This window comes from Mus musculus, chromosome 9 (assembly GCF_000001635.26).
Source record: "Mus musculus strain C57BL/6J chromosome 9, GRCm38.p6 C57BL/6J".
Lineage (NCBI taxonomy): Eukaryota > Metazoa > Chordata > Mammalia > Rodentia > Muridae > Mus > Mus musculus.
Window position 1 is genome coordinate 39165942 of NC_000075.6, and position 21478 is coordinate 39187419.

At 35.5% G+C, this 21478-nt stretch overlaps 1 protein-coding gene across 1 annotated transcript; it reads left to right on the top strand.

The window, feature by feature from the left end:
* The first annotated feature begins 368 nt into the window (after window positions 1-368).
* On the top strand, window positions 369-19183 carry Olfr943 (olfactory receptor 943). Its single transcript, NM_146326.3, has 3 exons — window positions 369-465; window positions 13722-13751; window positions 18232-19183. The coding sequence occupies exon 3, from the start codon at window positions 18239-18241 to the stop codon at window positions 19181-19183; it is 945 nt and encodes a 314-aa protein (NP_666438.2). The 5' UTR covers window positions 369-465; window positions 13722-13751; window positions 18232-18238.
* Window positions 19184-21478: the final 2295 nt, after the last annotated feature.

Sequence of the window (21478 nt, forward strand, 5' to 3'; positions counted from 1 at the left end):
CTCCTACCAACCCACACCTGCTGGGTCATAGTACACACTTTTTAAAATTTATTTTCTAATTGGTTATCTTCTTTACTTTCATTTCAAATATTGTCCCACTTCCGAGTTTCCCTTCCTCGGCGACCCCATCCACCCTTCTTGTTACACAACTTTTCAGTGGTTCATATACTGAAACCTTTATTAGGAGTTGAAAGTTTAAGAATGAAATTTCAGAAATCCATTTAAAGAATAACTTGGCAATTGGGGAATTAGCACCGATAATTGCTTATTTTCTCATTAGCATATTTTTAGAATAATGAGAATCCTTAGGGAATGTTTATTTCTTGACATAGAGTACCTGAAAAACTTAAGCTCAGGACAGAGCTTCACAACTGTTCAGGTGATTGTGAGTATGAAATTGAATCTTCTGAGACACAAACTATTTGAATCCTGGAAGATGACTTGAGACGCAGACCAGGTTCAAAGGTACTGTTCCCAATGAGGTCTTGTCTTTTCAATACTAACTGTAGAATTCTGGGTTCATGATTCTCCAAATTCCAGCAATAATGTCATTTGTAAGTGGCAAATACAACTTAATATTGAGAATTTCAGAAGAGGTAAAGTGATCAAGTTTGTGTCACATACTCAACAACTGTTTAAAACTATATGGCCTAGAACAATCACTCTCAGAACTCAGGCAGAAGTAGGTGAATATACACATTCATCCTTTTAATTATCTCCATATTCTTAAAAGTACCAAAAAATCTATAATGTTGCAGACATGTATTACTGAGGAGACAGGCAAGCAAATCCAACTAGCCATCTATTTAGTACTGGTATATATTTCCCAAGGAAATATGAGGTTCATAACTTACAACATTCTAAGAACATATACCAAAGAATAAATCTATTGCAAGATTTTGGAGAATCATACTGCGTCAGACAGTCATAGTTTTAGATGGTGTATAAAAAGAAATATATATTTATCAAATGACAGAGAAAAGGAACTTAGTGACACTCTTAGAAGTAGAATGAAGAGCATACTAAAATGTTGGTGATGGCTAAGTTTAATAGAGTGTAGGAACTGTAAGTAGCCAAATGTGTCCATCACAGGAGGGATTGTATGCTTGAAGAATTTATAGCCTTCCAAACTATATTTTGGTTAGATACATAATTTGAAACACACATGTTTAAGTAGAACATTTTTTGGAGTTCTGTTTTTTGATAATCATTGTGGAACATAAGACATTTTGAGAGCAAAATGAATTTTTGGAGAAAAATATAAAATCTGTAGACATTGGAATCAACTGAATTAGCAAAAACATTGTTGTGAAATATAAAATGTTTACATGAAATCTTTGAATATTGAATATATAAAGTAGCATTGATGAGACTCAGAATTTTATGGTTGTGAATTTACACAAATGTTTGTTTATTATTCAACATTACTGCAAATATTGGTATACTTCTGTATTTAGTATAAGACAATGAATAAGCAATAATAAACAACTCTATTATAAAGTATATATTGCCTTGTCCTGCAACTTTTGCTTTATCTGTGATATGTATTTTATCACATATTTAGAACCCAGTTTTAATGAATATACATTAACAAGGAGGATTTAGGTTGTGGACTCTTTAAACCAGAGTACATGTCACTTTAATTTAATTGCTACAGTGACCTAAGGACATTTTATTTCCTTTGTAATTCAACAATTTTTAGAGCTATATGGAGAGTAAGAGACACACAGAGAGCAAGGAGAGAGGAAATGGGGACAGGGGAGAAAGTTGGCAGAAACTGTCTGTGACCATGGTATTAGAATGATTTTACTCAGTCTAATGGCTCTCAAGTGGAAAACTCATTTGGTATTTCTAAAGTTTTCCAATTATTATTCTTAATATTTTCTGTGGTTTAGAGTTCTACTTGCTGCTGCAGGACATTTCTTTTCATTAAATTTTTCATAGGATTAGGAGTTCTATATTAAATACATTTTAACAGATAAATAGTTTTAAGAATATTTTAATGGCTATATAAGCCACCAGTCTCTTTATAATAAACAAATATACTAATATACTTCCAAATATACTAATGAACAATGAAAGAATAGCATGGGTTTAATGTAACTAAGTGTATAATTTGAACAGTTGATATAATATTAAAAGTCAGTGACTCTAGAAATAGGATAACAAATATTTATAGCATTTTGTGGTGATCTTAGAAGAGCCACAGATTAAACAGAACGTATGTTGCAAATATTCAGTCCTCTCTTGGTGATAAGACTAATAATGAAACCAGAAAATGCAATATTTTTTGCTTTTCTTCATAAAAAGAATGTTTACATATTTGCACTAGAAAATTCTCTTAATGCTGTTATCACCTAATGTGACTTTTAAGTATAAGAACATTAGGACATGAGTTAACATGTACTTTATAATTATATGTATTTTAGATCTGAATGAAATATTACTCTTTTAGAAATTCAGATACTAACTGGGCAGAGAAGACAACTCAGAGGGTAAATGCTCTTGCCACACAATCTTAGTGATCTGACTTATATCCTCCAAACCTGCATTGTGGAAGGAATAAAAATGCTGTCTAAAATTATTTTTTGTCTCTGTAATGTGAAGCACAACATACCATAAACCTGTGATCTCAAGCTTTATATAAAGAACCACGTATCAATAATTTTTAAATGCACTTTTAAAGGGAAATGTAAGCATCTGCCTGTGGTGTGTGTGTATATTATATATAGAGAGATTCGAGAAGAAATCTTGATATGGAGCAATATAAACTTGCAGATTTTCCCAATTTCATTATTTGTAATCTTTTAAGATACATATTTCTCTTTTTAAAATATATTCCTTAATACTGTGCTATACTGATTGTTATTTGTAAATTCTGAAATGACCCAGAATAGACAAAGTTTGCTTTAAGTACTGTATTTGTGTCTTAAATGCTATGACTTTATAAGTAATATACATTAATTGGATTTTGACAAACCTGTCCGTGAATCTGCCAAGCTTTATTTATCTATTTATTTTTTTTACCATATACAGTATTACAAAACACTGCTTTGGTAAGTTCTTCTATGATTAAAATTTTTCTACAAGTTTTCTTGGGACTACTAGAAAAATTCAACATATAAGGATTATTTGTATTTTATTAGATTGACTTCTGGATATTTGATGGTAACTTTTTCATATTTTATGCCATTTGTATTTCATCGTTTTAATTTTAGAAATTCCATTGAAATATGTCTCAATAAAAGGGCACATAATAATAAAATAGGAATAAATAGTACATTGTTTGACATGAAAATACTAGCAAATACAAAGCTTGTGGTGAGGCACTTACATAAGACAAAGCAGAATTAGAATTGCACACCAGCAAAAAGAAATATGTCATAGCTTAACAAGAAAAGGTGTGACGCAAGTTTGCAAAATTAAAGTAAAAATATGAATATCACAAGTTTGAGTACAGTTGTTACTGTACTTTGCATAATATGTATTAGAATAACACCAACAATGTCATCATACATATAAGTAATTCAACAACATAGTTAAAATATAAACAGCCAAGATATATATGCTTCAAAATAGTCAGTGTCTATTTTGGAACACTATAATTCTTGACATGTTTTAATACAATTTTTGAAATGTTCATAAAGCAACAGATCTTTGGTCTGACAATAGTGTCAGGTATATATTGTATTTTATGAAGCAGAAAATGTTTCAATAATTTCATTATGTTCATGACATCATTGTCCCAATAAAAATGTCTTACATTCCAGATTTTAATATATCTCAATTGTTACACAGCTGGATGAGATTGTTGAGTGTTTGCTCCAGTAATGTCCATAGTATCTTCCAATACTGGAAAATCTAGCCATTAATAATGAAACTTCCAGGACAAGCCAGATATGATATTTTCATGCACTTTTTTTCAACTACGGTATACCTTCATCAACCAGGTCATAGCATTGAGCTCTGAAGTGTAACCAATAGTAATAAGAAGAGCTCATGATTTTTGCAGAAGTTGATAGAATCTCACTGGCTAGCAACACTGAAAGAAGGGCCCATTTCCCCAATATGGTTGGTGCATAAAAGGAAAAGATTGTCATCCAGACACAGGGACCGTTGCACATATTATCTCACAATAATTATGATGGTATATATAATTCCTGTGCAAGCTCAAAGACTGAAAAATGTATTTTATGGCTATTCCAATAGCAAGCTTTAGAAATATATGCTATTGCATGCATTAATGCTTTGATCCTTTACAAATACTACCTAGAATTCATTACATATAAAAAGTACAATTGAATATTTGCATTGTTTCATACCAAAGCATTAATAATGAAGGAATAAAGCTGCTAGAACATTTTCACAATTCTTTATGCAGAAACCTGTTGTCATTTGTCCGGAATAAACTCTGAGAAACTTGACTGAAAATATGTGTTCACACTTATTAACATGGTATTAAGCTAGTTTCAAAGTTTCAAGGTTCTACATTTAGTCCACAAACAGTTGGTGTGTGTTGCATCTAGCTACTTTTTGTCCACATTTGGTATTGCCACAGATTTTCAATAGCCACTATGATATACTTGTATGAAGATATTTCATTTTGATTTCATTGATGATTAATCTTTCAATTAATTATATTTTATTTACATTCCAAATATTATCCCCTCTTGGTTCCCCCTCCCAGAGTTCTTCAGAACAGTCTCCATCTTGTTTGCTTCAGAGAGGGTGTCCCCTTCTCCCTACCACCTGAGCATGCCACCTTTCTGGGGCATCAAGTGTCTACAGGATCAAGTACACCCTGTCCACCTGAGGTCAGAAAGGCAGTCCTCTGCTACATATGTGCAGGGCACCTTGGACCAGCCTGTGTATGTTCTTTGGTTGGTGGCTTAGGCTCTGGGGAGATTTAGGGGTCTAGCTTAGTTGACACTGTTGGTCTTCCTATGGTAATGCCATCCCCTTCAACTCCTCCAATCCTTCCCCTAACTCTTCCAAAGTGGTCTCTGACCTCAGTCTAATGGTTGGCTGTAAGTATCTGCATTGGTCTCAGTCAACTGCTGGTAGAACCTCTCAGAAAACAGTTATGCAAGGCTTCTGTCTTCAATCACAACATGGCATTAATAATACTGTCAGTGTTTGCTGACTACCCATGGATGCATCCCAAGTTGATGCATTACTGGAAAGTCTTTCTTCAAGTCTATGCTCCATTTACGTCCCTGTATTTCTTTATTATTATTATTATTATTATTATTATTATTATTATTATTATTATTATGTATTTAATTCATTTACATTCCCAATGCTTTCCCAAAAGTCTTCCACACTCTCCCACACCCACTCCCCCACCTACCCACTTCTACCTCTTGGCCCTGGCGTTCCCCTGTACTGAGGCATATAAAGTCTGCACGACCAATGGGCCTCTCTTTCCACTGATGGCCAACCAGGCCATCTTCTGATACATATGCTCTGGGGGGGGGGGTGCTGGTTAGTTCATATTGTTGTTCCACCTATAGGGTTGCAGATGTCCCCAGCTCCCTGGCTACTTCCTCCAGCTCCTCCATTGGGGGTCTTGTGATCCATCCAATAGCTGACTGTGAGCATCCACTTCTGTGTTTGCTAGGCCCCGGCATAGTCTCACAAGAGACAGCTATATCAGGGTCCTTTCAGCAAAATCTAGCTAGTGTATGCAATGGTGTCAGCATTTGGAGGCTGATTATGGGATGAATCTCTGGGTATGTCAGCCTTTAGGTGGTCCATCCTTTCCTCTCAGCTTCAAACTCTGTCTCTGTAGCTCCTTCCATGAGTGTTTTGCTCCCAATTCCAAGATGGGGCAAAGTATGCACACCTTGGTCTTTGTTCTTCCCGAGCTTCCTGTGTTTCTCAAATTGTACCTTATATCTTGGGTAGAGGATCCCGCAATACCTTTCCTAGGCATATATCCAGAAGATGTTCCAACCGATAAGAAAGATACATGCTCCACTATGTTCATAGCAGCCTTATTTATAATAGCCAGAAGCTGGAAAGAACCCAGATGCCCCTCAACAGAGGAATAGATACAGAAAATGTGTTACATTTACACAATGGAGTACTACTCATCTATTAAAAACAATGAATTTATGAAATTCCTAGGCAATTGGATGGACCTGGAGGGCATCATCCTGAATGAGGTAACTCAATCACAAAAGAACTCACATGATATGTACTCACGGATAAGTGGATATTAGCCCAGAAACTTAGAATACCCTGTATTTCTTTTAGACAGGAACAATTCTTGTTTAAAAAAGATTCAAATTGAGTTGGTCACCAATCCCTTCCTTGGGTATCCTATCTATCTGCTGGAGGTGATCTCTTCATGTTCTTTCTTCTTAATGTTGAGCATTTCAGATCAAATCAGCCCCATTAAGTCCTGAGAGACCATCACATCAATACCAGGTCTCTGGGACTTTCTAGAGGTTTCCCACATCCTCCACCCCTAGAAGCTGCATATTTGTATTCATTCTCCTGAGCCTCTGGGCTTCTCTCCTGTTCTTGCACCCCATACCTCCTCCTGTTTTCTCCTCCCTTCCTCTCTTCTGCCCAAGCCCCCCCCCCCTCTGCCTTTCTTGAATGTTTACTTCCCCCATTCTAAGTGGGATTGAACCATCCTCTCACTTGAAGCTTCCTTCTTGTTAAACTTCTAATGCTCTGTGGGCTGTATCATGGGCATTCCTTACTCTTTTTGTCCACTTATCAATGAGTAGATACCATGTATTTACTTTTAGATCTGTTACCTCAGCCAGGATCACATTTTCTAGTTCCATCCATTTGCCTGCATAATTTAGGATGTCTTCATTATTAATAGCAGAATAGTATGATACTTAATCTTAGTTCACATATGCTCATATATATATATTTACTCTTCACATATTGACACTGTACCATAGTATTTATAAGATTTATTTTTTATTAATACATTTATGTTACTTTAGAAAATTGTGCTTATGGCATCACTTCTACAAATACTTTTGGTATTTCTTATTAAATCCTGTGTCAGATGTATTTAAACACTGTGCCTTTATCACCTCATTTTAATCCCCCTTAAGATTTAAAATATTCTTATAAACTCTTTGTCAGTTTCATAAACATGATGTGATCATATTCTCTTTCAATCTCAGGTCCATGCTCCTTCTAGTCCTATGCACCTTTGTTCCTATTGTTATTGTTTTTCCTCCACTACCAACTTGTCCTTTCCATATACTCATGAATATATGGTTTTCCTCTGTCACATGGTCAACTTGTCTGGTACTACACTTAGAGAGAAAATTATACATCCTCTCTCCACAGATATAGATGGCCAATGGATCCTTACCTGGAGTGAACTTCCCTTTCCATTCTGGCACTTGGTCTGCTTTGGCTTCTATAGATCCTGTGCATGCTGCCAAAATCATGGTGACTGTTAACAACAACTGCTTTTCTGTACCCAGATACACTGCTTTCCTGTAGTCATCCACTACCTTGTATCTCACATGCTTCCTAACTCCCTACACAGTGATTCCAGAGCTATTGGAAGAGGGCTGTAGTTTTAAATTTAGATGATGTTCTCATTAACATTTGTCTTAAGTTTTAAAACTTTTTATGTACCAACAGATACACACTGAATCACACACAGGCCACACACACGTACGCACACACACACACACACACACACACACACACACATGTTCTGATTAGTATCATGCTCATCATCCTCTGTCTAGTATCCCCTTTTACAATCCCTTGTCCCTACAAGTTTCTTTTCAACATTTGTGACATTTTCTGTTTTGTTTATGAACCATCTACATTAACTATGTCATATGAGTGTCCTTAAGATTAGAAATATACATTGGAGTATGGGAATCTTATTAGTAAGAAAAAGTGAGTACAATGTCTGCCCATTTCAGATTTTTCTGTACCTTAGAGCTCAGTGGGAAGTTATGCCCCTTGGTCTTGCAAACTTTATATGCCCAAGTATAGGGGAACGACAGAGCCAAGAAGTGGGAGTGGGTGGGTAGGGAAGCAGGACAGGGTGTAGGGCATAGGGGATTTTCGAGATAGCATTTGAAATGTAAATGAAGAAAATATCTAATAAAAAACTGAAGAAAAAATTTTTAGCTACTTTAATCCCTCCCATAATTCAACAATATGGTTAACCTACTTCAGTTCAATGGTTGGGTGTAAGTATTTGCTTTTTTACAGTCAGCTGCTGATAGGTCCTCTGCCAGTCTCTAATCTGTAAGCACAGCATAGCATCAGTAATACTGTCAGGCATTGGTGCCCTCTTAAGGGATGGATACCAGATTGGGCTAGGATTTGGCCACCTTTCCTTCAGTCTCTTATTCATTTTTGTCCCTGCAGTTCTTTTAGACAGGAACAGTTCTGGGTTAGAAATTTTGTCTGTGGGTTTGTAATCCTGTCCCTCTGTTTGAGGTCCTATTTATTGACCTTAGACACTTTGAGTTTCTCCCTCCGCAATGTTGGGCATTTTGGCTAATGCCACCCCAATTGAGTCCTTAGAGTGTCTTACCTCCTGGGTTTCTGGTACTTTTATAGAGGGTCCTACCGGCTCCTACCTCCTGAGGCTGCTTATCTCTATTCATTGTCTTGGCACTCTGGCCTTCACTCCTCTTCCTACTCCCATATCTGACCTTGTTTCACTTTTTTGTATCTATATTTTATATTTTAATGACTAAACTCTAATTTGTGTATACAATGATTAATTGGTTCACATTTCAATAAGGATAGAGGATAATAATTAAACTTCCCCTAATTAATGCATATCTGCACTGCAATTGTTCTTAGTTCACGACATATAAATGGAAAGAGAAAAACTGCTTTCAGTCTGTTTCTCTAATTTTAATATGAGAATATAGAAAAATTTTCCTTTGTGTGAATATCAATATGAACTAACAACAACAACAGAAAAAGATTTTCCAGGTTTCTTTCTTATTCCTAGTAATATTTATTTCTTTACACTGTAAATTATAAAAATATCTCACTCAGGATATTTTGTAGTTCCAGGCATTTGCCTAAGAATTTCATGAATTCATTGTTTTTAATATCTGAGTGGTACTCTTTTGTGTAAATATACCACATTTTCTGCATCCATTCCTCTATTGAAGAACATCTGGGTTCTTTCCAGCTTCTGGCTATTATAAATAAGGCTGCTATAAATGTAGTGGAGCATGTGTCTTTGTTATACAATGTCCTTGTTATACTTTTGGGGTATATGTCCAGTAGTGGTGTAACTGGGTCTTCAGGTATAACTAATCCTTATTTTCTCAGGAACTGCCAGCCTGATTTCCAAAGTAGTTTTTATCACCTTGCTGTCTGACCAGCAATGGAGGAGTGTTTCTCTTTTTCTCCATCAAGCCAGCATCTGCTGTCACAAGATTTTGGTCTTACCCATTCTAATTGGTATGAGGTGGAATCTCTGGGTTGTTTTGATTTGCATTTCCCTGATGACTAAGGATATTGAACATTTCTCAGCCATTCAGGATTCCTCGGTTTAGAATTCTCTATTTAGCCTTATACTCCACTTTTTAATAGGTTATTTTTTTCTCTGGATAATAGGTTATTTTTTCTCTAGAGTTCTTTGTATATTTTGGATATTAGTTCACTATAGGATGTAGGGTTGGTAAATATCTTTTCTCAATGTGTGTTGCTGTTTTGTCCTATTGACAATGTCCTTTTACTTACAAAAGCTTTTCAATTTTATGTGGTCTCATTTTTCAATTGTTGATCATATAGCATAAGCCATTGGTGTTCTCTTCAGGAAAGTTTGCCCTGTGCCCAAGTATTTGAGGATCTTCCCATGTTCTCTTCTATTAGATTCAGCATATCTGGTTTTATGTGAAGTTTCTTGATTCACTTGGACTTGAGCTTTGTACAAATAGATAAGAATGGATAAATTTACATTCTGCTACATGCAGACTGCCAGTTGAACCCACATCATTGGATAAAAATGCTATCTTTTCCCCATTGGATGGTTTTAGCTTCTTTGTCAAAAATGAAGTGACTATAGGTGTGTGGGTTTAATTCTGGTTCTTGAGTTCTATTCCATTGATCTACCTGCCTGTCTCTGTACCAATACCATGCAAATTTTTATCACTATTGCTCTAAAGTATAGCTTGAGGTAAGGCATGGTGATTCTTCCAGTAGTTCTTTTAATGTTGAGAATAGTTTTCACTATCCTGTTTGTTTGTTTTTTATATTCCAAATGAATTTGAGAATTGTCTTTCTAACTCTATGAAGAATTGAGTTGGAATTTTCGTGGGGACTGCATTGAATCTGTATTATTAAAACCCATTTATCCTTTAAGTAGAGGAAGACTACTGATTTGTTTGAGTTAATTTTATATCCAGCCACTTTGCTGAAATTGTTTATCTGGTGTAGGAGCTCTCTGGTAGAAATTTTGAATTCACTTAACTATCTTATCATCTGCAAATAGTGATATCTTGTCTTCCTCCCTCCAAAATTGTATCCCTGTGATCTCCTTTGTTGTCTAATTATTCTGATTAGAACTTTGAGTAGTATATGGACTAGGTAGGGGGAGAATGGATAGCCTCCGTTAGTCCCTTATTTTAATGAGATTGCTTTCAGTTTCTCCTTATTAGGTTTGCGTTGGCTATTGGTTTGCTGTATGTTTCTTTTATTATATTGAGATATGAATCCTGAATTCCTGATATCTCCAATACTTTTAACATGAAGGGGTGTTGTATTTTGTCAAAGGATTTTTCAGCATGTAATGAGATGATCATGTAGTCTTTTTCTTTGAATTTGTTTGTATAGTTGATTATATTGATGTAATTTTGTACACTGAAGCATCCCTACATTCCTGGGATGAAGCCTACTTGATCATGGTGGATGATCATATGGATATGTTCTTGGATTAGGTTTGCAAGAATCTTATTGAATATTTTTGCACAAATATTTATGAGGGAAATTGGTCTGTACTTCTCTTAATTCATTGTGTCATTTATTTTGTTGCTTACGTATCAGTGTAACTGTGGGTTCATTGAAAATATTGTGTAATGTGTGTTCTGTTTCTATTTTGTGGAATTGTTTGAAAAGTATTGGTATTAGATCTTCTTTGAGGTATGGTTGAATTCTGCACTAAATAAATCTGGCCTAGACTTCTTCTGATTGGGAGACTTTCTAATGAGTGCTTCTATTTTCTTGGGGGATTTGGGTTGGTCTATATAGTTTATCTGATCCTGATTTAACTTTGGTATCTGACATTTGTCTAATAAAGCATCCATTTTATCCATGTTTGCCAATTTTGCCGAGTATAGACCTTTGTAGTAGGAGCTGAATAATTTTTAATTTCCTCAGTTTTTCTTTTGCTGTGGTGGAGAACTGGGTTCTGGTGATGCTCATGTATTTTGGCTTCTGCTGCTTATGGTCATACATTTGCCTTTCACCATCAGGATATCACAGGTGTTTGTTGATCTGGGTGACTTATGGAGTTAGCCTCTTTTGTCCCTGGATTGCTTCATACCTTCTGGTTGGCTTGCAGCCCTGGCTGTATTAGACCACCTGTCAGGCCTTCCTACTCTGTGTTCTTCACTGGGGCAAAGAAGCTGCTGATCTGTTGCCCTGGTTGCAGTAGATCTCCTGGGAGGCCTTCAGACTGTTGGGTCTTCTGTGAAGCAGTCAAGCTTTTGACGAACTGTGTTGAGTACAGCCAATCCTTAACTTCTTGGAGTGTAGCCGATCCTCAAGTGCTCTGAATGCAGATGGTTCTCAACTTCTCAACTGCTGAGTACAGTGGGTCCAACTGCTCTGAGTACAGGGGGCCCTCAACTGCTCTGAGAGCAGTGGGTACGCTAGGATGTATCAGGATATGGAGTCTTCATGGGAGCAGACTAACTAGGGGTCTGTCACAGCAACAAGGACCAGGAGGAAGGGCTCAACATGATTTTCTTAAAGAAACAATTCAGAATAGATGCTTTGTAAAATAATGCTCATGAGCATTGTTAGAATTTCAGTGGTTTCCCCAATATTTTAGTTTAAGTTTGCCACAGCTCTTTTAGGACTACGTGTAATACATCAAAGATTCCATGGAACCTGCCATGGGAAAAAAGTAATCAATAGTTCTGGTTAGCTAGAGAGCATTCAATTTGTCACAATTAACAACATGTCAAGCTGCCCTTAGTGTACAAGAGTGGCACTGAAATCATGGTGGTAACTAAATATATGTGATTAGACTTAAGACATGTTCCATACTAAGCCTGATAGTATAAACCCAAACCACTACTCATGCATCCTGAAACTGTACATCATAGAGAAGAACCTACTTGCACCAATTTCTTTAACAGCTATAATTTCATTTTGTATTTAAGCAAGAAAGTTTAATTTGGTTTAAGTTTTATGCATTTTCATGGAGGAGCAAATTCTGTTGTTTGGTTTCACAGGATATTTGCCTTTTTAAAATTAATTTATATTTTACACTTCTTATTTTATTTCCCTCTACCCTGGATTCACCCTCCAACTAACAATAATAATTATAAATGTATTTGAAATAATCTTGCATCTTCAGATAGGATTATCTCATTACTCTCATCACAGAAGCTTCTTTCATTAATAGATGGAGGTTATTATAGAAAGGCCCAACTGGGCAAAACTGAAGATAATTAAATCTAAGTTCTCCAGCCCCAACTAATGAATCTGGTGCATGACATCTACACCTGAGGACCAGGGAGCATAACGAAATATGTTTGGAAAGAATATAAAAAGCAAATGACCAGCAAATGTGCTGTGAAATAGTAGCCTGTATTATGACAGGGAAGCAAGACCCATAAAATATTGACTTATGTTTACCTAACCAAGACAAGCACAATGGCAACAACACACATGCAACTAGATGGGAAATCTCATGAATTTTTACCAGATATCAAGAGTTTCAAGCCGTTAATAGCCGATGAGAAAGGGAGAATCAGACTTCTCCAGGATTGGGTTCTCTGATAGTTACTCCAATCCCAGTGATTAACCCTAAATTCACATAATCAACACTATATGGTTTTACAGGATATGTATGAATAAATGTTTATATGCTTAAATATATATATATATGGAATAATTATGAGAAGATATTGGATTCAGATGAAGTGTTGGATGGAAGAGATGTGAGTGGGAATGATGAATAGTGTACTTAGGTATCAAATTACCAAACACTTTAAATTAAATATAAAATATAATATTCTGTTGGGGCTTGAAAATCTGAATAAAGTCAGTGTCAATGAGTAAAAGTGACTGAAAATCTGAAAGCAGAACCTCCCAGAAAGTGATGGCTAAATTATTCCAAACTCTCCAGAAATAACAGAGCTCTTGCTTTTTTCAGATTTTCATGTTTAAATGTTTTCTAGAAAACAATTTTCCACAAATATGTAAGCCACTTTTATGAATACACTTTCTTGGTTCCATTTTCATACATGTAAATATGTGCTTTCATTATTCTTCCCTTCAATCTCCTGCACTCGCCCCTTGTCAGTTCCTAACATTTTTGTATATTTTTGTTTTTGTTTCTTTCTTTTTCTGTTTTGTTCTGTTTAGCTATCCACTAAGTTTAAACAGGGTTTCATTATGGCTACAGTTATCAAATTTAAAGGCACTATGTTAAAATAAAGAAAACCATTTTCAAACAAAACTAATTTTCAATGCTACTTAATTCATTTTTTTCTTCTTCCATTAATTGCAACCAGTAGAATGTGAGGAAATACTTTCAGAATACTGAGGTCAGTAGAATATTCTTTATTCTTCCTAAATATTTTTCTATGTTTTATTTTATAATACTTGATAAGAGTTTCATAGTAGTCTATTGCAGTATTTCCAGCCATCTCTCTCAACACTCTAACTCCTCCTACATTCCCCTACTGCCTCTAACATTTATGACCCTTTACAAATAATTGTGGAAACACATATACTCGTGTATGGATGCACATATGAATGTGGGTAAATATGTATAAACACCTATATTTAACTATATATAAATACACACACACACACACACAGACTCACACACACACACACACAGACACACACACACACACACAGACACACACACACACACACACACACACACACACACATATATATATATACAAATTCTGGGTCAATTTTGTTCTCCTAGATATGTGGTTAACCAAAACAGCTTTCTTTCAGTGGATAAACTAACAGGTGACTCAACCCTGAGTGAGTCTGATCCTCAGAAGTCAATTAGTCTTTAATTATCTTTAGTTTTTTTCTAAATATTGAAACCTGTGAATTGTGTTAGAGAGATGGCTTAGAAGTTAAGAGCACTGACTGCTCTTATAAAGGTCCTGAGTTCAAATCCAGCAACCACATGGTGGATCACAACCATCCATAATGAGATCTGACACCCTTTTCTGGTCTGTCTGAAGACAGCTATATTGTACTTGCATGTAACGATAAATAAATCTTTAAGAACACAAGAAAGGAAGGAAGAAAGTAAGAAAGGAAGAGAGAAAGATAGGAAGAAACCTATGGCTTTTCTCTCATCCATGTTAGCATGATAGCTGCTGTGGTTATTGAGCTACTCTTACAGAGGATAGATATTGGTGAGAGTTCATAGCTGCAGCTTCCCTGTCAAATATAAGAGATTCCTATTTTATAGCCAACTTCCTGATCTGCTGAGTAATACAAATTTCCTTCTTTCCCTCCATAGATTTCAAATTTCTCTGAGCCATGGGTATTGTATATGTGTTAGGTAGGGCACGAAAAGTTTCCTATCTCCTAAAAGTACTGCATGATTTCAGGTGTAAAATGTTTGCCCTATTCTCTCCTATGGATGTCATGTGGTTGTAAAGTATTAAAAGTATTTTTTTCCATTATCTTTGTTTGCCCACATGTTTTTTAAAGAGGAAAATCAATATCTTTTCCCCCTAAGAGGTACTGTGGTTTATAAATTCAGCCTGCATTTAATAATCCCTACAGTGGATGGAACATTGTTTTATTAACAGAACCCTGTTGGGTTGTTGTTGTTGCTATTTTCCTGCACTTTGGCATGCATGTTTTAATGAAAACACTACAAGTTTCCCATCTCTTAAAAAGTACTGCAGTAGCACATTTGTAAACTGTTAGTCTTAAATTGTACAAAATATGTACTAGCAACCTGCCCATGTGGTTTTTAAATATGAATGTTAAAATAGTTTTCAGAGTAATGACTAGGGTTTGGGTATAGTTTGGGTTTAGGTTTAGGTTTAATTTAGGGCAGGGGCTAGAGTTATGGTTAATATATAGGTTAGGATAAGGGTAAGTATAAGGGTTTTGATTAGGGATAGGGTTAGGCTAATGGTGAGGGTTAGGGGAAGTGTTAGCTTTAGAATAAGGTTTAAGGTATGGGTTAGTGTAAAGGATAGGGTTAGAAGTAGGGTTAGGGTTGAAGATAGGGTAAGGTTAAGAATTAGGGTTAGGGTTAGAATAAGGATAAGGATATGAGCTAGGGTTATGACTAGGGTTAAATTTAGAGGTAGATATAGGAATAGGTTTAGGGCGAGGGGTAGGGTTAGGTTTGACGTAGGGTAGGGATAGTAGTAGTTGTAGGCATAGGGGTAGGTGTACTGTTAGAGTCAATTTCAGGATCAGGGTAAGGATAAAGTGATGAGCAAGGGTAAAGTAAACGTAAGAATAAGTGTAATTTTAGTTATATATTGCTTATCTAATTATTATTATACTAAATTTCATATGTAACACTAGCATAGTGCATTGCAAATGTGAATTAAAAACACTTAAAATGTAAGTCAACAGCTTCAAAATGACTGTGAACCATCATGGCTTAACATAAAATAAGTAAACAAAGAATTGGACTTTTTGATAACCTACTTAGGTAAAGAGCAAGATGCATTGAGATGCTGTGGACATACATGCATATAGATCCTAAAATGACAATGGTTCTAAATAAATAATTACCAATATACCTCTTTTAAAACTGGATATAAAACCGAGTAGAGACATCAACTTCTATTCAAATATAACCCTCTTTTACAGCATAGAATATTTCTCTTTCCTTCTCTTCCATCTGGTTCAAAAAAAAATGGATTGGAGAATGTGAGTAAGGACAGGAAGAATTTAGCTTTTAAGTCACTAAGCTTTATTTCTATAAAGCTGGTATCCAGAGCCTCTTGGTGTTCCCCTAATTGGTTGACATGAAAATTTTATATACTATGCAGATATAACACTCTGATTAGAAATAATAGTGATAATAACATCCTGCTTATTAAAAATATACCAAAATTCCCCTTTCTCCTCTGATTCTCAATTGTGTGATGTAATCAAGTGGGAAAATTCAAGCTTCTGTTTTAAAAGAAGTATTTAATAAAAGCAGGTGAAACACATTGCCAAGATAAAGATATCTGCAAATGGTATTACCTAAGTTAAATTATACTGAAGAAAAAAATGCAAAAACAGGAGAAACAACTACTCTATGGTATTTGAACCTTTTACTTTTATTGTCAGGTACTCCACACACAAAATAATATAACAGAGTCACAAAAGTATTTTGTTTGGAAATTTTTATCTGTGGAATAAATAAAATTACTATTCACTTTTTGCTTAATTAACAAAAAAAGTAGACTAAAACATTCTTTTATATTCATTTTCATTGTTGAAGTTAGAAATATTTCCTTAGGTTTTTGAGAATTTCACATATTGTGTTTACAGTCTCTAACCACTTTTTGCAGGTACATCCCCTTCTCTATTCATATATCTTTGTTTCTTATTTTTAATCCCCCCTCATATAAAGTACAATTATTGGGACATACACATTTTTGGCTCTTTGACCTTCCACTGGAGATTGGTTGATTTTATCAGGAGTTATACAGTTAAAGAAAACTGAACCACCCCCATCTCTCAGAAGCTATCAACAGTCAAGTGCTTCTAATAGTTATAACTTCTGTAGGTATAACTTCACAATAACTTCTGTTCCCCATTTCAATTTTTCCTTCTGTTTGGGCTTACATGCATCTTGTACATTCTGTCATATCTCACTGAGCTGTGGAACCTGTAACTCACAATAATGATAATAAATAGAATACACTGATATGCCCACTGGTGCAAGAGTTGCATAAAGTTTTGGGGAAAACAACCTCTTATTAATTAGAATTAAAAGCCACCTCACAAGATAAAAAATATATATGCCACCAAAACCAAATCAAGAACCTCTCTGTAGATAGGTAATGGACCGTATAAACGAATTTATATAATATTTTGTTATTGAATTATTTGATAAAGTATATTCTTTTATAATAGTGTAAGAAAACTCCTGTATATTAGTTCTTGTCTTCATTATAGTGCCACTTTTTACTTAGTGTCAAATAATTTTTCAGTGTCAAAACACACTTCTTCAAAATTAATCTGATATTCATGTTGATGTTTTAATTATATCTTTCTCTGGTTATGATAATCACTGAAAATTGTGGGACTTGTTTACTCTTTCAAATACTTTTTAATAGTATTTATGTGTACATAAGCACTACAAAGATAACAATTCCTTAGAGTATCATCTGCTATATACCCATCATTATGAAAAGGAAAAGGGGAAAGGGAAATAACATTTGAAATGTATAGAAAACATCCATTAAATAATAAAAATATATTGTATTAGCTAACAACATAATTGATAAATAATGGGAGTGAATATGAGTACTTTGTCTTTAAGTACTTACTTTGTAACCACTGTTGAAGACTCTTAAGAACTGTTTTGCAAACCAGAATCTCCATCCCAGTAGCACCAGGTGTTCACTACCTAATATCCAAATTTCACATTTGAATAGTTAAAAAATTGTGTATCTCAAAATTATAAAAATGGGATTTTCTAAAAAGAAGAATCATGGAGATCTCTTAGTAAAATAAGGTTCTGGATAAATTTTTCACTGTTTTTTACGAAAGTTTGCTTCCTCAACACAGACAGCCATGTTTTTATGCTAATACCCAATTTAGAAACATTGCTTTGAAATCACAATATTTTTGAAAACTGTAATACAGTGATATTTTTTTCTATAAAATTCCTTCTTAATTTTTAAGTATCTGTTTAAAAATAATACTAAAAATATTTTATTTAACAAAGATGATACAGTTAGGGCAATTATATACAGGGCTAAAGAGTTCTAAGGCAGATAATTTATATAGGGACTTTGTGTATAGGGAAAAGAATAAAAAATCCATCCTAACAGCTTTAATATACTTTCACTACTTCAGGATCAGAATGGAGGACATGACTTCAGGAAACAACTGCACAGTGACTGAATTCTTCTTGGCTGGGCTCTCAGAGGAACCAGAACTCCAGCTGCCACTCTTCCTGCTCTTCACAGGAATATATCTGATCACTGTGGCAGGGAACCTGGGCATGATCACACTGATTGGGATCAGTTCCCACCTGCACACACCCATGTATTATTTCCTCAGCAGTCTCTCCTTGATTGACTTCTGTCAGTCCACAGTGGTTATTCCTAAAATGCTCATGAGCTTCCTGATGGAGAAGAACCTCATTTCCTACCCTGGATGCATGGCTCAGCTCTACTTCTTCATCACTTTTGGCATTGCAGAGTGCTACACATTAGCTGCAATGGCATATGATCGCTATGTTGCCATCTGTAACCCCTTGCTTTACAATGCAACTATGTCCTCTCAGATTTATACTTCCCTGATTTTAGGGGTGTATATTTTTGCTGTGATCTGTGCATCTGTAAACACAGGCTTCATGAGTAGGATTAAGTTCTGCAAATCAGATGTGATCAGCCACTATTTCTGTGATTTTCTTCCCCTCTTGAAGCTTGCATGTTCTGATATCTATATCAATGAAATGTTGATTTTGTCTTTTGGTACAGTGAATATCTGTGTCCCATTGCTAACGGTTATTACTTCCTACATCTTCATCATTGCCAGCATCCTCCGTATTCGCTCCAGTGAGGGCAGGTCTAAAGCCTTCAGTACTTGCAGTTCCCACATCTCTGCTGTTGCTGTCTTCTATGGTTCTGCTGCATTCACATACTTACAGCCATCATCAGTGAGTTTGATAGACCAAGGGAAAGTGTCCTCTGTGTTTTATACTACTGTTGTACCCATGCTGAACCCCTTGATCTACAGCCTGAGGAATAAGGATGTTACAGTTGCACTGAAAACCATACTTGAAAGAAAAAAATTCATGTGACCAGAAAACATATAAAGAATAGTTCTTAGGGGAAAATTATCAAGTATATCAATTAGCTTGATACTATTTATTTTACTTACCTGTCATTATTATTGCTTATTTGCTAGGATTGTTTGAGAACTTTTACTATTACAAATTTCAACTTTAAATTTCAAGTACCTAATATGTCATAATTTTTTAAGAATCAACAATGTAAAAATTTAGGAATTAAAACATGGATCCTTATTCCCGTTGGTGATAGCCCATCATTGTTTATAAGTTTTTATTCACATTTGTAAACAATAATTTAAATAGATAAAATCATTCTTAATTACAACAAAAAGATATTATTTTATTCATTCTGAATGCATTTTTGAGAATATCATGTGTAAGTTCTATAATTACATCATTTTTCTCATCTCTGTCCAGCCATTTCCATGAAACCCCTGCTCTCTCGCAAATAAGTGGACTGTATTCCTTTCACTCCTATAGAGCCATAGAAAGACTGACTCTCTTCTCAATAATCGTGAATGTCCCTATTTCTCCATCTAGGAATGGGGTCCCTGAGATTTCCCCCAACTACATTGGTATGTTACATGATATTTGTTTGTTTGTTTGTTTGTTTGTTTGTTGGTTTTTTTTGAATTTTTGTTTTAGTTTTTTTTTTTTTTGGCTCTTTTTGAGGAGACTATATTTTTTAAACACCCAGTTTCATGTTTCTGCCATGCATTCAAGACACCTTATTACATAGACTTCATTGTACTCTAGTTATTAGAATATGTAGTTTCCTTCCAAAATGTTCTCTCTTTTTAAACAGGAAGTTAGTGTTGTGGATGGAAGAGTGTGGCTCTTCGCCCCACAATCAGTTATTCCATCTCTTTAGACAATTTATGGAGTTCTCTTATTGTATCCATCTCATATAAAATGAGTTATAGTTATCTGTGGATAACTCACTAAGAACTACGTATGCAGTTAGAAATTATGCTATTTTGTGTAAGTGACACTATTAGATTCTCCTCTAGGTTCCATAATCTCAGCAGAAACTCATAGTTGACTATGTTTATAGAACCAGGCATTAAATTTTCCCTACTGAGTCAACCTTAAGAACAATTTGATAGCTATTGTTACTTGTTGTGATGTAACTGGCACTATTGTACCTTAAGTTATTAGTTGGCTTGCTGGTTATCACTGTGTTTCATGGATGTTGCAACTGGATATAATAACTGGTTTGTACCCTTGTCACCTTGGATTTTACTACTTATTGTTATGAAATCTAGTTCCTGGGGAGAAGACTTCAAAGTCAAATTCAGTTTGATTTATATGTGCTCTGTGCCAAAATCATCTGATATCTTTAATTGCTTTCAGTTTCTGGGAAGCAACTAAGGACAATAACAATTTCATATAATATTTGGGGACATTTGTGTTTCTGTGTTGGTGTGTTCAAGTAAACGTAGAATTTTGTTTTCTGATGAATTTTTCAAACATAATTATTGATATTTCTACCCCTGCACTCTTGCTTACTGTAGTACCCTTCTTCAGCCTAGGTAGGCTGGTTCAGACCATTCACCACTGAGGCAGGGCCACCTGCTGTGCTGCTTCTTGTCTCTCTCCTTTGATGTGACACTGCCTGCCACCTGCCCGAGGCCTAACAGGTTCTCCAAGATTTTCCGGAGTTAACTGCAAACTGTGAATTTGGTTAGTTTCTGCTAAAACGCTGTTCTGACAACTTCACAAGAACCTTGGCAGTGACTGGGGATGGGCTCCCCTATTTATAAGCACAGATTTTATTATTAAACATTTGAACCTTGAGCAGACTAGCTTGTTTTGGTTCCATTATTTCTCTTCTCACCTAGATTCCCTCTTCTCTTTCAGCTCCAAGATGCCTCCCAGGCTCAAACCCGGATATAAGAGCCACAGGCCGGCCCCAACAATTTGGCGCCCAAATTGGGGTCTGGGAATGGTAGAGGATGCTGTAAGAAACACTGCTGGTAGGGAACTTCACAGATAGAAATTTCGTACTGGAACCCGAGAAGCAACGGGCAAAAAGGTTGCTAGGTGTGGTACGGTCTGAGCTGGAACAGCAGTGACCCCCGCTGGATCCACTCTAGTTCAGCAGTGATACCGGATCTAGGAACGTAATAGGCAGTCGGCTGCAGCTTCCAGAAGCTGCTTTTTAGGCGAGAGAAATAAAAGGGTTTGGATTTAATAATCAGGGGGATTGGCCGCAGTTGGAAACTGCATCAGGTCGGAGGAAAACGGATTTTTGAAACTCCCCCAGAGACAGAGAGAATCGGGGACACCCTGATTTATTCTCTC

Excerpts from the sequence above, each read along its gene's own strand:
- Olfr943 (NM_146326.3), top strand. The coding sequence starts at position 18,239 with ATGGAGGACATGACTTCAGGAAACAACTGCACAGTGACTGAATTCTTC.